Here is a 20,781-nt window from a genome sequence, read left to right on the forward strand (position 1 = left end):
TATAAGATTCGTGGTATTGGAACTAGTCATTCTTGACCAATATTTTATCCAAACCCAATCTGGTCATTCCTGACCAGTATTTGTGTCAATATATGATTAGTTATACATGCTTCGTGCTCTACATATGCAAAAGGCTTCAATGCCAAGTGCCTGGATACATGACGATGGTATTAACAATGCTTATGTACAGTTTTATTACTAAATGGAAATTCATTGTAAAGTCACCTAGTCATCTAAATTGCATATACTCTTCCTTCATCGGTACGTATACGCATATCATAAAGCCAGCGGCTACTAGGCTCATCTAAATTTGCTATACAAATGGAATTATAAATTGCATTGTGGAATTAATGCAGTATCATTGTCCTCCGACCAATGCACTTACGAAGCATCTAATAATTTGACAAAATTATATGCTAATCATTTATCTTATCTTATGTTAAGGAGGCATAGTCACCGATCACCTCCCCAATTAAAGAAATCATCATCATTTTAGTAAAGTGCTTCGCCGAAGCAATGGAGCGTCATGCTTGGACAACTCCAACATGGTTTGGGTACTTATATCAATTCCTACCCCAACTCACTCCAAATCGACATAAGATAAGTCACTATATCTTATCTCTTACACTCTTACAATTAGAGCCTTTGCCATGACTATACATGTCTCCATGACCCTTAAGCATGCCTACAAAATGTTATTAGCAACTTTACTACAAGTACATGCTATACACATATGTCATGCTTCTATTTAACTGCAACTCAATTAAATAAACATGTGATATTCACTTAAACAAGCTATGCCATGCTTATTTGTTGTTCATATAATTCGTAAGATTTACATGCACACTATATGTAAAAGATTTTGTCTAGCCTCTTGGCCACCATATTTTGCCAAACTTTCCCCACGGGAAAGAGACCTAAACGAGTCTAGACTCCACGAGTCTATGGTCTATGACCAACCGCCATGCGGTAAGGTAACGCCTCATGCTTGGGTATCAAAGATTAGGTTCGCTACCTAACACCCACTGCTTAAACGCAATTCCCCTCATCAAACAATTTTCCGTCCATAGGAAGGTCTATAGCCAGGAGTTGGGGACTCCTTGGAGGGCCTAGCAAGGGCCCACCTGAAAGGGTACAAGCGTTCACTCTGACCAATTCTAGAGGGATGACACACTTTCATTAATTATGCTCGCAATACGGCACAAAGCCACGCTTTGGTATCTACCCCGCTGAAAACCCTCCTTGACTGGGGACTTCGGGGACTTGTACATACAGCCAAGCATAATTAGCAACGGTTATGCTCATGCCACATGACATCACCTTTGAGCTACCAGTTAATGCCTCAGTGGCATCCTTGAGCTTTCACGCTCCTGCCTCAACGGCATCTCTGAGATTTAACGCTCTCGCCTTAGCGGCATCATCGAGCTGTCCGCTCACGAGCTTCCTCTCATGCCTTTGCGGCAACCCCGAGCTTCCGCTCACGCCTTCGTGGCACCCCCGAGCTTTCCGCTCATGAGCTTCCTCTCACGCCTTCGCTGCAACCACGAGCTTTCGCTCATGCCTTTATAGCACCCCCGAGCTTCCGCTCACGCCTTAGCGGCAACCACGAGCTTCCGCTCACGCCTTCGCGGCACGCCCGAGCTTTCCTCTCATGAGCTTCCACTCACGCCTTCCCTACAACCCCAGAGCTTCCCACTCTCCCCTTCGCGGCACCCCCGAGCTTCCCGCTCAAGAGCTTCCGCTCAAGCCTTCCAGGCAACCCCAGAGCTTCCCGCGCTCACCTTCGAGGCACCCCAGAGCTTCCCGCTCATGAGCTTTCGCTCACACCTTCCCTGCAACCCCCGAGCTTCCACTCATGCCTTCCCGGCAACCCCTAAGCTTTCGCTCACTCCTTCCCGGCAACCCCATAGCTTCTCGCTCTCGCCTTTGCGGCACCCCCGAGCTTCCGCTCACGCCTTCCCGGCAACCCCTGAGCTTCCCGCTCATGCCTTCCCGACAACCCCTGAGCTTCCCGCTCAAGTCTTCCCGGCACCCTCGAGCTTTCACGCTCTTGCCTTCCGGCATTCCCAACCTTTACACTCACATCCACTCAACATCATCCACATTAATGGAACATTGAATTTTTCTACCATTTGTCGCGAGCGACAAATCGAATTCTTTTCGCTTTCCATTAATACCAGCGACAACCAAATAAACACAAGCGTTCGCGTATTCATCATTCACGAATTACAAACTCTTGCCTTCATGGTACTCATGCAACTCACACCAAGCGTAACCTCGTCAAACTCCACCTCGTTCGTTTTCTTACGCGCATCACGCATTTATCATATGCAATCTGTTTTCTCACACAACTATATGCGTTCTCGACTTTCTATGTCGTAACTGATCATACTCGGCGCCATTTACGTGCATACATCACTATGTATCATGCACCTCGTACATTCATATATGCCAATGCATATCAATGCAACTCACATACATTTCTCAATATAACAAGCATTCTCCATATGCGTGTTTTTGTCTTTGTTGTGCAGGTTAACGAGTCCCTTCTTGCTTACAGAGTTCAGGGACTTATAGGGGCTCCATGCCACCCGGTTACTTATGCTTGCTGAATTCATGATTATAACTCCCTAACCAAGAAGCTCCTCTTACTTGGGGACTTCGGGAACTTGTAGATACCTCTCACTATGCATGGAGGATTTGCTACATCACCAAGCATAAGTAACACCCTCTTTGAGACACCCACAAGCCATGGTGAAGCCCAACTAAGACATGCATCCTGTAACCCTATGTTCAAGCTACGCTACGGTATCCGGAAGTGGTAAATAGGTCGCCGGGAAGCCACCTTTCCAGCCTTGCAAAGTTGCCTTCACAAACACGCTTTCTAGACTAGAATAGTGATTTCTACATCCCACATCTAAGAAAATGTAAAGGAGATGGCTTCCTTCACCTATAAAAGGAACCCTCCTCCCACAACTCAAATCATCCCATTACACACTTTGTAAGCCCCTTGGGCCGCAAGGCCTAAACACACATAGTACAATATTTAAGTGGACGTAGTCTCCCGCTAAGGCGGAGACGAACCACTATACTTTGCTTGTGTCGTTCTCTCTCTCTCTCTAAAGCTAACTAGAGACCCCTCTGATCTCTAACGTTAACAACTACCTTTGTTTTGCATTAGCTAGCATTTGGATTAGATTCTCCTAATGGTTAAGAGACAATGATGTACTCTGTTGGCTTATGAATAAAATTTCGAGTTCTTTTCATTATGACTCCATTTTGATTTTGAGCATATTACTTTGTGATTACGATGGCTGGGCCATCAGTATTGATTCAAGGACATGGAATACCCCAAGTTTCCCTTGTCAAATGGCACATTGATTACTGTCACAGAAACTCTCTACACTCTTAGGGAAAATCACACCCTATGAATAGCCAACAGATACCATGCGAAAACGCATGTAGAGAATGGAAATGAGTTCCTTTGCAATACCTCTAATGATTGCGAACAAAGGAGCATCTTAAAGAAGTTTATGCGTCTCTTTAGTGGACTCTATGTCACTATTTGAGCTATTAAATCCAATAAAGTTATGAGAGAAGATCTATTGGATTTAGATACATATTGGCTTTGTCATAACAGGATAGTTCATCCTAGTCATGATATGATGATCCATCTATTAAAGACTTCACATGGATATCCATTCTCTCGAGCGAAACAAAGCATGAATTAAAAGTTGATTCTTGGACTAAGTGTGACCGCCGCCGCAGCCTCCAGAGCCGCCACCGTCCACTACCAGCCTAGTGCTAGCATAGTCCTTATCCATGACACCATGGATGGCGTCCATCATGGTGATGGTGCCCCAGGTGATGCTGCAATCACCAACTTTGCTTCAAATAGCGTTTCAAATGCTCAGGCTGAACCACAATCCTCATTGATTGCTTTTAAGGCCTATCGCTCAATTTACAAAGTCCATTCCTTAGGAAAATTAGGACTGAGATCGTCCTATGCAAAAGAAATGAACATACTCATTATGTTCTTACATAGAATCCGTGGGGATTCTATGGACTAGTTCAACCACCTTGCGGAAGTTTAAATATCTCATGATGTTGGTTGATAAGCAAACATACTGGTCAGGTGTTGTGCCATTGTCCAGTTGTAATGCTGCTTATGCTATACTCCTAGCATATATCATATAACAACGGGCTCACTCCCCGGATCATCCTATTCAGTCAATTAGATTTGACAATGCTAGAGAGTTTACATAGAAGATTTTCGATGGTTATTGCAATGGGACTGATGTAGGACATCATATTCCTATGTACACACCCAAATGGTCTCGCGAAAACGACTACGATGGTAGTCAGGACATTGGTAATGCGCACCAATCTCCTTATATCTGCTTGGAGTGATGCAATATCGCATGTAGTTATGATAATTCGTCTACGACATACCGCCACTCAATGTATCTCTGCGTTACAGCTAGTGACTGGGTACAAGTATTTCGTACTTACGCACATTTGAGTGAGCCATTTATGTACCAATTGCGCCGCTACAATGCACTATGATAGGTCCTTATAGATGAATGAGCAACTACGTTGGATTTGAGACTCCAACAATAGTCTTCCACTTAATGCCCTTGCAAGGCGATCTCCTTACAGCTAGATTTGCGGGTTGTCACTTTGATGAGACAGTCTTCCCGTCGTTAGGGGGAGATAAGAACACGAATGTTCAGCAAGAATGACAGGAATTGTCGTGGTCTGTTCCCACTATGTCTCATCTCGATCCCTATTAAAGTGACGATATCACACATCTGCTACAAATATGCCTGCAAGGAAGGACGTCCCTACGAAAGGACGTAGCGCCACCCTACACGGAGATAGGCATGACACCAACGCTAAAGAGAGTGGCACTCTGGCGTTATAGGCCATGACCCCAGCTAGGATGAGTGGGAGGCCCGTGGGTTCAAATGATACTTTGACACATTCCGATCCTTTGATCATCGACACTCAAATCTGGATTATGGTTATCGTTAGGGGACGCCTCAACGTCAGAACCTATTCTTAAGAATATAGAGCTCTTTGAAAATTACATTAGTGTACATGAGATGTGGGATAGAAACTCTATCATAATTGATGCTGTAATCGGTGCGCATGAGTTTGTTAAGTCTGATATATCGAACCACACTCTGTTAATGAATGAATGCCAACATAGAGAAATTTGGCCTAAATGGGAAGATGCAATCCAAGTTAATTAAGTTGGATTCTCTAACGAAGAGGAAGGTTTTCGAGCCAGATGCCAACACCTCCTAACATAAAACCTATTGACTAATGGGTCTTCGTTAGAAAGCGTGATGAGAAAAAGAGATAGTAATCTAGCCTTATGACGCAAGGCTTCTCACAAAACGCCCTGGAATCAACTACGATGAGACATATTCTCTCGTAATGGATGTCATTGCACTCCACTACCCTATCAGTTTGGTAGTTTCCAAATAACTGAACATGCAGCTTATAAATGTGGTCACTACGTATCTATATAGGGATCTAGATATGGCATATACATGAAGGTTCATGGTGAACTTCATTTACCCAAGTCAAGTGGCTCTAGACCACGGATCGCATTTACAATAAGGTTGAAATGCTCACTAAAGTGACTATATGATTGGGAAGGGATATGCCCGCCCATTTCCATAACAAGTTTCGGATTCTATCGCTGTTTATGTTGGACATGATCTTTATTGGAAGTCCTTAAAGAGTTAAGAGAAACCGCTGAACACTTGAAATCCGAGTTTGGGATGAAGGATTTTGGGAGAACACGATTATGTCTCGGTTTGGAACTTGAGCATCATGTTGATAGATGCTTAGGCATTTTGACAAGGTCAAACCTTCAAGCACCCCCATGATCGTCCGTAGTCTTGATCTTGAAAAAGATCATCTTCGTCTAAAGGATGATGACGAAGATGTGCTAGAGGCAGAAGTGTCTTACTTAAGTACAATAGGAGCATTATTGTACTTAGTCAATGCACAAGACAGGACACCTCATTTGCCATGAACTTGTTAGCTAGATATATCTTTGCGCCAACACGACTCCATTGAATTGGTGTAAGAAATATCTTTCGATACTTGAGATGTACGATTGATATGGGCTTATTCTATCCCTACAGAGAGATGATGGATTCAGACTCATCACACACCTGGAATGCCGCCAATACTGGCTTGCGTCCACTATCCTCATCCTAAAACAACATGTGTTTTGGAAGGTTTTGCTGATATTGGGTATCTCTCTGACTCACACAAAGGTCATTTCCAAACTGGTTAAGTGTTCACCATGGGTAAAGACCATGATATCTTGGAGGTCTATAGAATATATCATAATCACTATATCTTTGAACAATGCAGAGATTATTGGTCTTCACGAAGTGGTTCATCAATGTATATAGATTAGATCCATAATTATGCACCTTCGAATAATTGTGGTTTGAAGTCTACCACAGATAAGCCTACGAGAATTTAAGATAATGCTGCTTGTTTTGAATAAATGAAGCAAGGCTACATCAAAAGCGACCACACCAAGTAGAATCAGAACAACAAACTCTCCTCAAGATCAAAGTGAACTAGGTTTGATCTGAGGACAGTGTAGCAGACTTGCTTACTAAGTCATTACCTAAATTCCACTTTTGAGAAATGTGTTAGTATCATCGTTTGTAGAAATTATCCGAACTCCCATGACCGTTGTCATCAGGGAGAGATGCAGACATCAGGGGGAGGTGTCTACATGTATGGTCTCGAAACGTGAAGGGTGTGTTGTGTTCTTTTTCCCCTTCAATCGAGGTTATTTTTGTCCCACTAGGTTTTTGTTACTTGACAAGGCTTTTAATGAGGTAATGAGAGGAGCATCACGTTTGGGCGACACAAGGGGGAGTGTTCAAGTAAATCTAGAATATGTGTCTGGCGCAAACTCTAGGTTACTTGACCTAGTTCTAATGGGGTTTTGAATTAGAGATATTCTCGGAGATATTCATAGATATCCGATTAATTGTATGATTATCTTTCCTTGTACAACTCTGATTCTATGTCTTGTAATTCTCTATATAAAGAGGCCCATATTATCAATGAAAGCACGACTCAATTATCTCCCAATTCAGTTTTCCTTAAACAGAAACAACAGAATTTTTTTTAATCAAAGAATTATCTTTATTGCATAAGCTTAATGCAGTTGATTACAATTTGATTGAAGGACATCCAGAATGCATTCTGGAGCTTGGTCAGACCAAACTTATATGTGCCTATCCTCAAAAGCTAAACTAGCTAGACGATGTACTACTGTGTTACAAGTTCTAGGAGCAAAATTAACCTGCAATCCTGAAATAGTACTCATGGCAACCTTGATATCATCAATGACCAGCATTAACCAACAAGTCATGGTTTTGGTTAGCAATGTCAGTAGTAGCCTCAATGTAGTCAATTTCGATAACTACTTATTGAAGACACAAAGTTTGAAGCAGTTGCAAACCCTCCTTCGTGGCTAGAAACTCGACCTGCTTCGCTAATGCAACATGTTGAACAAGGCAGCAAACACTGCTCTAAACTAACCTTTATCATCACGTAGCACCCTTCCCAAGCCATCATGAGTTTGATTTGACAAAAAATTGCCATCCACATTCAACTTCCATTTTCCATCACTAGCAGGCTGCCATCTTTGTTTTCTACTTGCCTTCAGTTTGTGACTTGGTTGCCTTGCCTTTCTGAACTCATCAAGCCAAGATAGAGAACTGAAAATAGTATCACTGGAAGTTTGAGAGGTACCATTCCATAATTTATTGTTTCTGTTCTTCCATAAGGCCCAGAGTACCATGAGTAACTTTTCAAAGATATCTTCCTTGAGATGCATGGCTTGCTCAAGTATCCATTCCTTGAAATAGATGTTGGGCAGTAGGCTTTTATGCAAATCAAAAGGCGGTGTAGATAGAATGGTATGAGCTATGGGGCATTTACAAAACATGTGAGCATCATTTTCACCTTTGTGAGTATATAGTACACAGTTAGTGTCACATGTGTAGCCCTTCGTAAGAAGCTGGACTTTTGTAAGGAGTAACTCATTACAAGCCCACCACATGCTGATTTGGACCTTACTAGGTACTCCGGCCTTCCAAATTCTCTTCCATAATTCTTTTAATGGGTTACCAGTAGAGGTAGAAGTAAGAACATTTTCAAGAACACGCTCTCTTGCAATCCATCAAGCTATTTTAGTATCTTGATAGAATAGAATCCTTTCTTTTCGGGACTCCAAAAGAACTTATTTGCCATAAGTCTTCTACTTGAGAAAATACATAGAATTGCATCAGCAATATCATGTGAAAAAATGCATCGAACTGCTTTAGGAATCCATCTCCTTTCCTTTGCATCGATAAGGTCAGCAACCTGTTCAAAATCGTGTCAGAAGATTTTTGGATCAAGAATTGTTGGCAATTGGGAATCCATTTGTCATTCCAAATATTCACAAGGTTCCCATTACCAATTCTCTATTGAATACCTGCTTTCAAGAATGGTCTTCCTTGCAAATTATTCTCCAAGAAAAATAAGGGACCTCCCCCAATTCAGCACCCCAAAAAGAACAATTGGGATAGTATTTAGCCTTATACAATTTTGCTATATAAGAGTGTTGGGATTGGCAAGCAGTCACCATCCTTATTTTGCTAACATTAGCTAAGTTGTAAGCAAAAATGTTCTTGAAACCCATACCTCCTTCTTGCTTTGTGAGGCAAAATCTTTCCAAGCTTCTCCAGTGAATCTTCTTCTTTTCCTCAGTATCACCCCAAAAGAAAGAGGCACATAATTGATGAATGTCATCACATAAGTCTTTTGGTAGAAGATAGCAGTTCATGGCATATAAGGGCATAGTCTGTGCTACTACTTTGATGAGAGTCTCTTTACCTACAGAGTTGGGAATTTTAGCTTTCCAATTGATTAACTTCTTTGTTAACCTTTCAATAATTTACACAAAATTTGCCTCCTTAGACTTTCCCATTCATACAGGTAGTCCAAGTTATTTATTGTGTTCCTTCATACACTTTACTTCCAAAATAGAGGCTAATCTTAGTCGCTGATCATGGGGGACAGTGTTACTAAAAACAACACTGCTCTTCTGAAAATTTACTTTCTATCTCAAAGTTTTTCATAAACATTCAGGACTCTTCTATATCGTAAACATTCCTCCTCATTGGCAGTGCCAAACAAGATACTATCATTTGTAAAGAAACAAATGATGGAGAGTAGGTGCTTTTGGACACATAGTAAGGCCAGTAATTACACCGGTGTCAATTGCTTTAGAGATCAAAGCAGATAGGCCATCCGCACATTAAATAAATAAGTAAGGTGACAAAAGGTCACCTTGTCTGATGCCTCTAGAAGGAATAATCTGGTGAGTAGGTACCCTTGAATTAAGATGGAATATTGAACAGAAGCAAAACAATTCGTGATCATATGTATCCACTTGTGCACAAAGCCCAATTAAGATGGAGTGTCGACGACGTGTTGCCTCATTGGGTTGACGTTTTCCTGGGTTTGGATCTTGGCTTACAGGATTGCGAGTTAGGGTTTGGCAGAGATTGAGGTCGAGCCGTAGGGCATAACAGATCGACATTGGGGTCAAGTCGGTTGGTGGTACTATGATTACCGGTGCAAATCAAGGTCGTCGGTTTTTTGCCAAGCGTTAGCTGATCAACGTTGGCAGAGCGACAGTTGATGGGGTGGAAGAGAAGGCCACAGGATTCCATGGCAGCGAGGAAGATGGGATGGCAGAAGGGAAAGGTTTCTGCTCACTTTGCTCAAGGTTGAGCTTGAGCTTTTGGGCCTGGGCTCAATCTTAGGTTGATGGGCTCTAGGTTTTGGGCCAGTAGGGAGGGTGTCTTGCTACCCTCATTGATTACTTAGTGATCAGAGTGGCCCTAGCCTAAGAGGTGGATATTCTTGGGCATTTGGGCCAGCATATGGTCCATGACCAATCATTTCGGATCACAGCTGCTACGGGAGTTGGTAATTATCTGGAATAAGATTGGCATTTTTTTCAAGCAGCTTATGGATAAGGAATTGCTCCTATTTGTTTCTAGGAAGTGGCTCTCTATTAGTATCGCAATTGTGCTCCTAGTTAATAGGGATGCTAGTCAATGATTTTGCCCTAGAAGACACGGAGTTGTTCTTTGTTTATGGGTTCGCTTACAAAGCGGGCTCAAAATTGACTTGTAATGAGTTTATGTTACTTAAATAAGAGCGTGGTCATTACCCCGCCATTTTTCTGTCTTTAAGTATATGTTAAACTCTGGCTTTTTAGCTGGTCATCTAATTTAATAAACTTTTGTTTCAAAAAATAAATAAATTCAATACTAAATTTACCCTGCTTTAAATTTCAGGACACATTAGTAATTTGCAGAGCTGCATTGACTAGGTTTGTCTTTGAAGATGGGTGGTATTATCTGACATGTCCCTCATGTTGGAAGCAAATGAGGCAAAGCCACAAAGTGAACTCCTAATCTGTCCAGACCATGAAATGCAGCAAGCTTAGATAACCCGACGCCTAACTCAAAAAAGTTGACTTACATTATGAAATTACCTTCATCAAACTGCAGTTAACTTTTCCATTAGTTTGAATATGTAACTAGATTAATATAAATATCAATATGTATCTATTGTCTATAATATTTGTTACATTCTTCATTGTGGAGTTATTGACAGTATGACCAAGCAAAAAACTAATTATGTTAAAGGAAAAGCACATTATGTGCCTTCGTCAAAGAAATAGACGAAGAGGGAATCAAGTAATTATAAATCACAGCTCAATCAGCATTTAGTATCATCAATGTAATTGATATTTCCGTTGTAATCCTATCCCTATATAAAGGGGTTATGAATGAAATGAGTAGACCATTCCAATCCATTTTTACTTTTACAAATTAAAACATTTTATGTACAGAATGTTTTCCATAATACATTTTTAGCTCATAAAACCTTAAACTACACTCATGCTTATATGTGAACCTCGCATTTCAGTTAAGCCCTTTCCACATGCATTTGAACATTTACTCCACTTCCATACTGATATCATTATTTCTGACATCTAGCAACATCCCCTCAAACGAGCTATTTCCCACAGCCATGGATGCAACTAACATGATGGAATCAACTAAGGAAGCATCTGGGGAATTAATGTATAGTAGTTGGTTTGGCCGAACCCATTTCACATAAACACATATAATCTTATGGGTTTGAATCCATTTTCAAAATGCAAAGGCTAACTCTAACAGTTTTTTTTTTGGTTACATAAATGTAACAATTTTTCACTAAAGTAGTTGGTTAGCATCTCTTATTTTGAAAAGTGCAAATACACATATAAATGTATAAAAGAATGCTCTTTAGTTAATATGTTTGTAACCGCATGAATAATATATCCTCAGCATAGCACATACATCACTACTAGTAAGCAAGTGAATAGAATGTCTCCTTCTTGAACATAACATTAAAACCCATTACTTGTTAAGCAAGAACACATTCTAATTTCTGTGCCCATACACACCAAAAGGGACAGGGTACCCTCAGTATCCAACTGATTGGGTTTTTAGTAGTGTTTGTGTATAATATGGATGTTGTTTGGATTGTACTAATCTACTATGGAGAGAAATATGCCATTCAATCAAAAATTGAAATTCAATATGTGTCATTCTAACAAATTAGAAAACATAGCACGTCCTATATCTAAAATGTTCTTCAATATATTAGTAATTAACTATGATTTATTTAGTTATATTGCACGTAAACCATACTCCATTTAAAAGATTCAACTCATTCAACCAACCCTCTCCATTTGCGAGTCGATTAGGTTATCATAGCAGGGGAAGTAAAGCCTCGTCTATGGTTGTCATAAATGATTTCGACTTCAGTGTGAGGCGAAAACCAAGACTGTTTCGTTTTCAGCAACAAGTGCTCTGTGTAAGAATCTATACTATTATTAAGAGAAGAGGTTTTGTTAGCCAAAACTGAAATTTTTGACAGATTTAACCATAAAATATTAAAAAACTTTGAGAATAAATTAAATCACAAGGGTAAATAGGACAATTATAAAATATATTTTTATTCAGAAAATTAAAAAGAAATTATTCCACAACCCCCACTTTTCTCTCTCACTATTTTCTCTCTACCCACTGAATCTATTTCTTCTAGAGATAACTTTTTTTATTTTTTTTATTTTTTTACAATTAAATTTTTCTTACACATGCTGTGCATGTGATTACAGACTAGTTTCTCTAAAATAAATTTGTCTAATAAATGGATAGAAAAATTATAATATGGCCGCGGCCAGGTTGGAATTAATTACAAAATAATAATAATAATAATAATAAGGATAGGAAGATTTGAAATTTTTTCTTTAAATTTGTGAAAAATAAATAAAAACTGGAAAATGTAATAAGAGAATTGAAGCTCTCATTTCCGCGCCCTTGAAAAAAAAAATCAAAAACCCTCGCTCGCTGCAGTCACACTCCCACACTCTCGCCCAGACTCTCAGATCCTTCAAAACCCTAAAAATGGAAGAAGAAGACCAGCAAAAAGTCGCAGATCTGGTCAAGGAGCTCGTCATTCGCTTGGTCGCCCAAAACTCCACATCCGAATCTCACCCACCAAATCCCAACTCCCCTCATCTCCAAACCTCACTTCGCTACGCGATTCGCTTACTCTCCAGCCGATTGACTCCCTCCGTCGCCCCGGACGCCGCCGCAATCGCCGAGTCCACCAAACGCCGACTCGCCACTCAAGGTAAGTCCTCGCAAGCCCTAACTTTCGCCGACCTTTATACCAAGTTCGCATCCAAAACCGGGCCCGGAAGTGTAAATAACAAGTGGGCGGTTATCTATTTGCTTAAGATTATATCGGAGGATCGAAAGAGTGTGAATTCCCAGTTGGATTCTTCGGTTTTGTTGCCCAATTTGGGTTTAAACGACGCCGGATCGGGCGACGAGTCGAGGGTTTTGGGGGGAAGGGGAAGTGGGGAAAAGGGTTGGAGCAATGGGGTTTTGTTAGTTTCCAAGGACCCGGAGAATCTCCGGGAAATTGCGTTTAGGGAGTTTGTGAATTTGGTTAAGGAAGAGAATGAAGTCTCCGAAGAGGCTTTGGTGAGAGATGTGTTGTATGCTTGTCAGGGAATTGATGGGAAGTATGTGAAGTTCGACAGTAATGCGGACGGCTATGTCTTGTCCGATTTGATCAAGGTTCCGAGAGCTACCAGGATTATGGTTCGGAAGCTTTGTGAATTGGGGTGGTTGTTTAGGAAGGTTAAGGGGTATATCTCGGAGAGTATGGATGGGTTTCCATCTGAAGATGTTGGAACCATTGGGCAGGCTTTTTGTGCTGCATTGCAAGATGAGCTCTCCGATTATTATAAGTTATTGGCGGTGCTTGAAGCACAGGCGATGAATCCGATTCCCTTGGTTTCAGAGACGGTGAGCTCGGGGAATTATCTTTCTATGAGGAGGTTGTCTGTTTGGTTTGCAGAGCCAATGGTGAAAATGAGGTTGATGGCTGTTTTGGTTGATAAATGTAGGGTTTTAAGGGGTGGGGCAATGGCTGGGGCTATTCATATGCATGCTCAGCATGGGAACCCACTAGTGCATGAGTTCATGGGGCGGTTACTCCGTCGGGTGTGCTCCCCACTGTTTGAGATGGTCAGGAGTTGGGTTTTGGAAGGGGAGTTAGAAGATGTTTTTGCTGAATTCTTTATTGTGGGTCAGCCGGTGAAAGCTGAATCTCTTTGGAGGGAAGGTTACATGCTCCATGCTGGGATGCTTCCTTCTTTTATTTCACAATCTCTTGCTCAACGCATTCTGAGGACTGGAAAGTCGATTAATTTCCTTCGCGTCTGTTGTGACGATCGTGGTTGGGCAGATGCTGCACTAGAAGCTGCAGCTGCTGCTGGCACCACGACAAGAAGATGGGGTCTTGGATATGGTGAAACTGATGCTCTTGAGTCTTTGGTCGATGGAGCAGCAAAGAGAGTTGATAAGCATTTGTTGGATGTTATATACAACCACTATAAGTTCAAGGAGCACTGTCTTGCAATAAAGCGGTATTTACTGCTTGGACAGGGTGACTTTGTTCAGTACCTAATGGATATTGTTGGGCCAGAGCTTTCTGAGCCTGCTAACACTATAAGCTCTTTCCAGCTAGCTGGGTTACTGGAAACTGCAATCCGATCTTCTAATGCACAATATGATGATCGCGACATATTGGATAGATTGAAGGTAAAGATGATGCCACATGAAACTGGAGATAGAGGTTGGGATGTATTTTCATTGGAATATGATGCAAGGGTTCCTTTAGATACTGTTTTTACGGAATCCGTGATGACAAAGTATTTAAGAATATTTAATTTCTTGTGGAAGCTTCGACGAGTAGAGCATGCTCTTATTGGTGCTTGGAAGACTATGAAACCAAATTGTATCACTGCCCGTTCCTTCATGAAGCTGCAGAATGCAGTTAAGTTGCCGTTGCTTTCAACTCTGAGACGATGCCAGGTTCTTTGGGATGAGATGAATCATTTTGTTTCAAACTTGCAGTATTATATTATGTTTGAAGTCTTGGAGGTGTCATGGTCTGACTTTTTGAACGAAATGGAGGTGGCCAAGGACCTTGATGATCTACTTGCTGCACATGAAAAGTACCTCCATTCGATTGTGGAGAAATCCCTCCTTGGAGAACGTTCCCAAACCCTTTACAGCTCACTCTTTGCCTTGTTTGATCTTATATTGAAATTTCGAAGCCATGCTGATAGATTGTCTGAAGGGATCAATGAGTTGCAAGCAAGGTAATATTATCCTTTCTCATCAGTGATTTTGTGACCAAATGATATTGGTACCTACTTTCCTTTGTTTTTCTTTTTAAAGTTGTAAATTCATATTTGTCGGTCGGTTTTGCTGCAGAACCATGGAATCCTCTGCACCCTCTCGAGTCAAGAGTAAAACGAAAAAGCGATTAAATGATAGATCCTCAGAGCCTGGGTCCTGGATTAGTGATGGCAGGAAGGCCCTCACACAACGTGCTGGTGAATTTCTTCGGAATATGGGACAGGATCTAGATGCAGTAGCAAAAGAATATTCGTCATTGCTTGAGGATTTTATTTCTAAGTTGCCCATGCAGCAACATGTTGATTTAAAGTTCCTCCTGTTTCGGCTTGACTTCACCGAATTTTACAGCCAGTTGCGTCCTAGTACGTAGAAAATGTAAAGGTTGAGGCAAATGTTTCTGCAATTCATGGCACGATCAAACCATTTTCAGTTCATTAGTTTTCCCGGCTCATATGGTTGAACAATCATGCTGTAGCTGGCTGACAGGACCAACCGATTTACCTTATATTGCTTGAGTGTTAGGTAGTCGGAAAGCTTCATCTCCTTGATATTTACTGTTTATTTCATACAACGTGGTTTGCAGGACTAACTTCTAATATCTTTTTCTTAATGTTTTCAGATGGTGTTTGCTTCATTCTTATGGGCATGTGTGGAAGTTTATGGTTTGACTTGAAGATGTATTTCATCAGTAGATCAGGGTGTGAGATGTGATAGTGTACACGTATCAGCTGATATTTTAGGGATTTTTTTGGTGAGTTCTTTCAGCTTTGTGAGCTGTCCTTCACTCATAGTTTGTATATCTGTATCATAGTTCTGAATTAGATGAATGATAGATAATGAGTGATAGCATTGCTATTTAACTCTTTTTTATTCTCTCTGGTAACCGTGATACTTAACTATTTGAGTCTTCCAAGCATTTCATGTTTTTGTCCACTATTTTTGCTGTTCCTTGTGATTCCACCGTTTAGACATTATGATTCCTTGTGATAATCTAAACCCTAGTAGAGTTACATATGTACTTGCTCTTCTCTCTTTGTTGGAGAACTTTATGATAGCTGCACAAGTGCATATTATATTATTGTGTGGATACCAGAAGGTTATTATGGTCGATATCCAAAACTTTTCGAAGGTGAGTACTTGCATTACAAAGATGATACAATTTGTATTTGTTTGTTGTTTCATATGTTGTACTTTCAAATGTATCCAGAACAGTTACTTTGCTATCTGTAGTGCTTATCTTTGTTAAGATCACTGGAAGTTGGTCTTAAGGTTATACTCCAAGTCTTTTATGTAGAATGAGTTTCCATTTTTAATCCTCTTGATGTTAGGTGGGCTTTCCCTTAGTTTTCTTTTCCTTTTTTAATCTTTGGGCATTATTTTGGGTTTGCTAGCTATGAGCATATGCCTTCTTTTGGTTATAGTCAAAATCCTATTAATCTCAGAACTAAGAGTGTTACCTTTCACTTTGACTTGTTAATGTGACATTAAAGGTAATTTGCAGTTGTAAATCTGATACAAGTACAATTTCTTCTAAGCCCAAGTGAGAGGGTGTGTGAAGAAATGAATTAGGATTTTACCCCTTGCATTGTGGTGGACAACTTATGGGTAACAAAATGGATGTGCGTGTTCAGATGTTCTGATAGTGCTACTTTTGGCATTCTATTTGGTCACTGAATGTGCCAGAGGAGATTGAGTAGTTTTTTTTTTTTTTTTTTTTTCAATCAGATTTTTGTATCCATGACTTATCTCTGTTCTTGCAAAATCCCAGTTCATAATGTCTGTCCATGTTATGGAAATGCTGAAACCAGGGTTCTGAGGTCCACAAAGCACGCTTACATGAGCTGTTATGGAAATGCGGGAGCAATGGGTTATTGCTGATGTGCTGCAGTAGTGAATTTGGATGAATTCCAATTTAGTTTCTTTTATGTTATCTTATCAAGGAATTGTCATGAAACATATCATTTAGTGCACTATAAACTTTTCGGCCTCCCGTGACTATTTTGGAGAGGTCTGGCCAACTGTGTGCTGAGTGTATTGAAGCTATTCAGCATTCTCCCCCCTTCTAATGGTTTCATGAAGATTAATGTTGATGCTGCATATGCATTTGGAGTTTATTCACACTCCTTCTCCTAATGGTTTTATGAAGATATTGGTGCATATTTGCCCCTTCATGAAGCAGAGAGGGTGTGCTTCGGCTTCCTGAAGAAAGAACTTCTGTTTTTTTGTTTTTTATTTTGCTTTCAGTGGAGCTACTAGTCTATATATTTCAAGTATGGTCCTATGAGTCCATGATTGTCCGTTCTGTGGCTCAATTTGTTGTCCCGTGTTCTCAAGTTTACACCGGAGATTAAGTCTGGGCCTCGGTTCTTGCCCTGCTCGTTTTCATAAGATCCAACTAGTATTTTACGGCAGTGTGATATTCTTGTACTTGTGCATAAAATGCTATGAGATTAAATTTTGTTTAAGTAAGATTTCAAATAGCAGAAATCTGGCTAGGCCCGCAAGGTAGGTGAATGTGAGCTGAAAACTCAAAGAGGTTCAGCGTTCGATCATCTGCTTGTGAAATCCATCTCCTAAAGAAAAATTTATCCAAAAATCAAGTCCCGGCTCGTAATGGTAGTAAATTTTGCCACAATTTTTGTTAAAAAAAAAGGAAGGCGTAAACAAATACCCGCCAAAACCCAAGGGGACAACACCGCCAAAAAAAAAAAAAAAAAAAACCCAAGGGGACAAATCACGACGCAGGTACATATCACGGAGTGCGAGAGACGAAATGAAGAGAGCTCCGCGATTCAAACGAGTCGCCGCTAAAACCCCCAAGCGGCCAACACTCTCAAACCGACCCAGCGATGACGACGACGACGACGACCAAACTCCGCCGAGTCAACCCGAACCCGACTCAACTCCAATCCCAGAGATTCCTGCGGATAAAATGACCATCTTGCCCTACACATTCTTCCAGATTGACGCCCTAGACCTCGCCCCGCGTTTGCTCGGCAAGTTCCTTAGGAGAGACGACGTTGTTCTTCAGATTACCGAGGTACTAATTTCACTCCTCTTTTTTTCTTCGAAATTTTCCCTCTTCTGTTTGTTCTAGGAGAAATTTAGGGAAACTAGAAGAATTTGCAGTTTCTAAGTGCTTGGGTATTTTATTCGCTTGATTTTCAGTTGGTAATTCTGACAATTTTGAGATAATCTGGACTGCATTTCTGTGCCAAAAAGCGTCAAAGTCTAGATTGTTGCCCTTTTGTTTTCCATAATGTCGAAATGCAAACTAGTCAAAATGTTTCATTTACGGATTGCTTACTTGTTTCTGTTATGCTTTCTCTCAGGTTGAAGCTTACAGACCAAATGATTCGGCTTGTCACGGTCGATTTGGCATAACACCAAGAACAGCCCCTGTTGTGAGATGCTGCCCTTAGTTGTTTTCCTATTTAAGTTTATGATCTGAAATTTTAGACTCGTCAAAATTTCTGAACTCGTATTGATATATTGGTAAATGTATTAGTCATGAATTGGTTTTTGGACACAGTTTGGACCAGGAGGGCGTGCTTATGTTTATCTTTGCTATGGTCTTCATTCGATGCTGAATGTTGTTGCTGACAAGGAGGGAGTCGGGGCGGCTGTTCTAATACGTGCTTGCGCTCCAATTAGTGGTAATTTTCTGCAGACATTGTCATATTACCTTACTATCTATAACTAGAGTTCCCCTTTCTGTTTCCAGTTGCTAATAATTCTATGCTTCTAGAATTTTGTGTGAGTGGAAAGCAAAGGTCCTTGTCTTATCATGCTCACACCAAGAAAGGATCAGAAATCTATATATTTTATACACACACAGAGCTTAACCAACCATCGTTACAACCATATGGACACTTGTTACGAGATTCTTTTGAATTTTTATTTTCCTTATCCAAGATGTAGATACATTTTAAGAGTTAGAGTGTAAGTACAGGAAAATCTTGGGATTATTGGGGGTGATCTAAGGCTCTTAGCAATATCATATTGTTAAGAATAAATAACTGGGGTAGGGAGTTGGTGAGTGAGGTTCGCATTTGAGAGTAGTATAGAAGCACCTGTAATGCAGTTCATTTGTTAGACTTCTTTGCTGATAGCATTACCAAGTAAAAAATAGATTGACTCATGCTTAGTTGAAAGAACTGTACTTGGAAGTTGGAAGGCAAAATTTATAATTAGGATCCAAAGCTAGTGTAGCTTTAGATCTTGTCCTGAAACCTAGCTGATTACTTGTTGCCAGAATCTACCGAAAAGTTAACAAGATGAGATTGAGAATAACTGCCTACCACAGGGACCATTCTTGATTTGTAGCAAAAAAGAAAAACAGAAAAAGAAAGAAAGTAGGCCTAGAAAGAGCAAAGCTCTAAAGTCTCTCGACTTCTCTTATTATTTTTTCCCCCTACACATTTAACTACCTAAAACAAGTTTTCCTCTCCTTGTCTGCTCTCAACTTTTCTCTCTAGTGTTATTAATTACATGCATCACTGTAGGATTGGAGACCATACAGCAACGTCGAGGGCAGAAGACTAGTAAGCCTGTTCTCCTTAGTGGACCAGGAAAGGTGAGCATCCTTTTATTTACATTTCTATAGCATTCTTCTGTTGGTGCAGTCTTTGTTCTTTTTGAGAATACAGCTTCTGTTTTTAGTGCTTGTGCCTTGATGGTAATTATTTCCATTTGGATGTTTTAGTGCAAGGATGTTGATTCTATTACAGTAGAAACCTATGTTTATAAGATCTCTAACTATTTTTCTTTTCCCTCAAAATAAGTTTTATCTGCACTATTATTGTATCAAAACTTAATCTTGAGAATAGTTATAAACATGTATAGATCTCTTCTTGGAGAAACAGATCGAGTGTTTGAATAGATTATTTGTCCATTTCCATGTGCTTTTTCTTTGTGTTAACTGTTTATGAATTGCTAAAGTCAAGATATGTATGTTCAGATCGGTCAAGCCCTGGGACTTTCTACAGAATGGTCTAACCACCCCCTCTACACTCCTGGTATGCTAAGTAATCATGGCTGTTCATCTATAAGTTTAACAAATCTATGTAAATCTGAAATAGATGACTGTCTGGCCAGGTGGTCTGGAAATCTTAGATGGTCCCCCACCTGAAAACATGTTGATTGGTCCGCGTGTAGGCATCAACTATGCTTTGCCTGAGCACGTCAATGCGTTGTGGAGATTTGCAATTGCAGGTACCCCTTGGATAAGTGCTCCGAAGAACACTCTCCGGCCACCGTCATCTTAAATTATGGGCAGCATGGATTCCGTAAAGGTACTTTTGGAGGGAAAGAAAAGGTTCCATGTAATTATGTCTGCTCCAAGCCTTTTTCTTGTTTCTGTGTGTACATTATCTTGCACATAGCTATTTGGAACCTATTGTAGTCACTTTGGGATTGAACTTAAAAGATATTATGTAAGTTCAGGCAATCCGTTAGATGCAGAATTGAACTTTGAACTTGGGGCGTCGAGTCGTGTAGTGTCTGAAGCAAACGTTGTCAGCCCTATACAGCTGTCTATATGTAGGAATCTCTCCCAAGTTAATGCTTTTTTCTTTTTTCTTTGGTCAGAATATACGCTATTGTGGAGAGCTCCATTAATTTATAGTTACATCTGAGGAGAAATCGAATCCCTAACCTAACATAATCCTAACTGAATTCTCAACCTTCCTCACCACCTCACCACATACCCTGCTTGTTTGTATGTTTGTGTTGGTGATGGAAGGGAAGTCCTGTATTTGTGATATTTTTTCATATTCTCATATTGTTGCAACTTACAAGTAACTTCTCGTGTCATAATTGAAAAAGTATAAATTTAGAAATGAAGATGACATTATAATCTTACATCCAACTCATGTTACCCAATTTTGCCGTAGGA

The 20,781-nt window shown here is 40.4% G+C and overlaps 2 protein-coding genes across 4 annotated transcripts; both read left to right on the forward strand.

Moving 5' to 3' along the window:
* Positions 1-12,443: 12,443 nt before the first annotated feature.
* LOC112194796 (gamma-tubulin complex component 3) lies at positions 12,444-17,181 on the forward strand. Of its 3 annotated transcripts, none has more exons than XM_024335026.2 (4): positions 12,444-14,845; positions 14,961-15,407; positions 15,505-15,636; positions 16,654-17,181. In XM_024335026.2, the coding sequence occupies exons 1-2, from the start codon at positions 12,573-12,575 to the stop codon at positions 15,253-15,255; spliced, it is 2,568 nt and encodes an 855-aa protein (XP_024190794.1). In that variant the 5' UTR covers positions 12,444-12,572; the 3' UTR covers positions 15,256-15,407; positions 15,505-15,636; positions 16,654-17,181. The 3 variants fall into 3 exon arrangements, with proteins under 3 accessions (XP_024190794.1, XP_024190793.1, XP_024190792.1); XM_024335025.2 differs by having other exon boundaries at positions 16,694-17,179; XM_024335024.2 differs by lacking the exon at positions 16,654-17,181 and having other exon boundaries at positions 15,505-15,801.
* A 402-nt stretch (positions 17,182-17,583) lies between these two features.
* On the forward strand, positions 17,584-20,498 carry LOC112194798 (DNA-3-methyladenine glycosylase). The gene is made up of 6 exons (XM_024335029.2): positions 17,584-17,925; positions 18,218-18,289; positions 18,418-18,541; positions 19,391-19,461; positions 19,846-19,903; positions 19,983-20,498. Exons 1-6 carry the CDS (start codon positions 17,659-17,661, stop codon positions 20,150-20,152), a joined length of 762 nt encoding a protein of 253 aa, XP_024190797.1. The 5' UTR covers positions 17,584-17,658; the 3' UTR covers positions 20,153-20,498.
* Positions 20,499-20,781: the final 283 nt, after the last annotated feature.

The sequence above is a fragment of the Rosa chinensis genome, chromosome 3 (assembly GCF_002994745.2).
Source record: "Rosa chinensis cultivar Old Blush chromosome 3, RchiOBHm-V2, whole genome shotgun sequence".
NCBI classification, from domain to species: Eukaryota; Viridiplantae; Streptophyta; class Magnoliopsida; order Rosales; family Rosaceae; genus Rosa; species Rosa chinensis.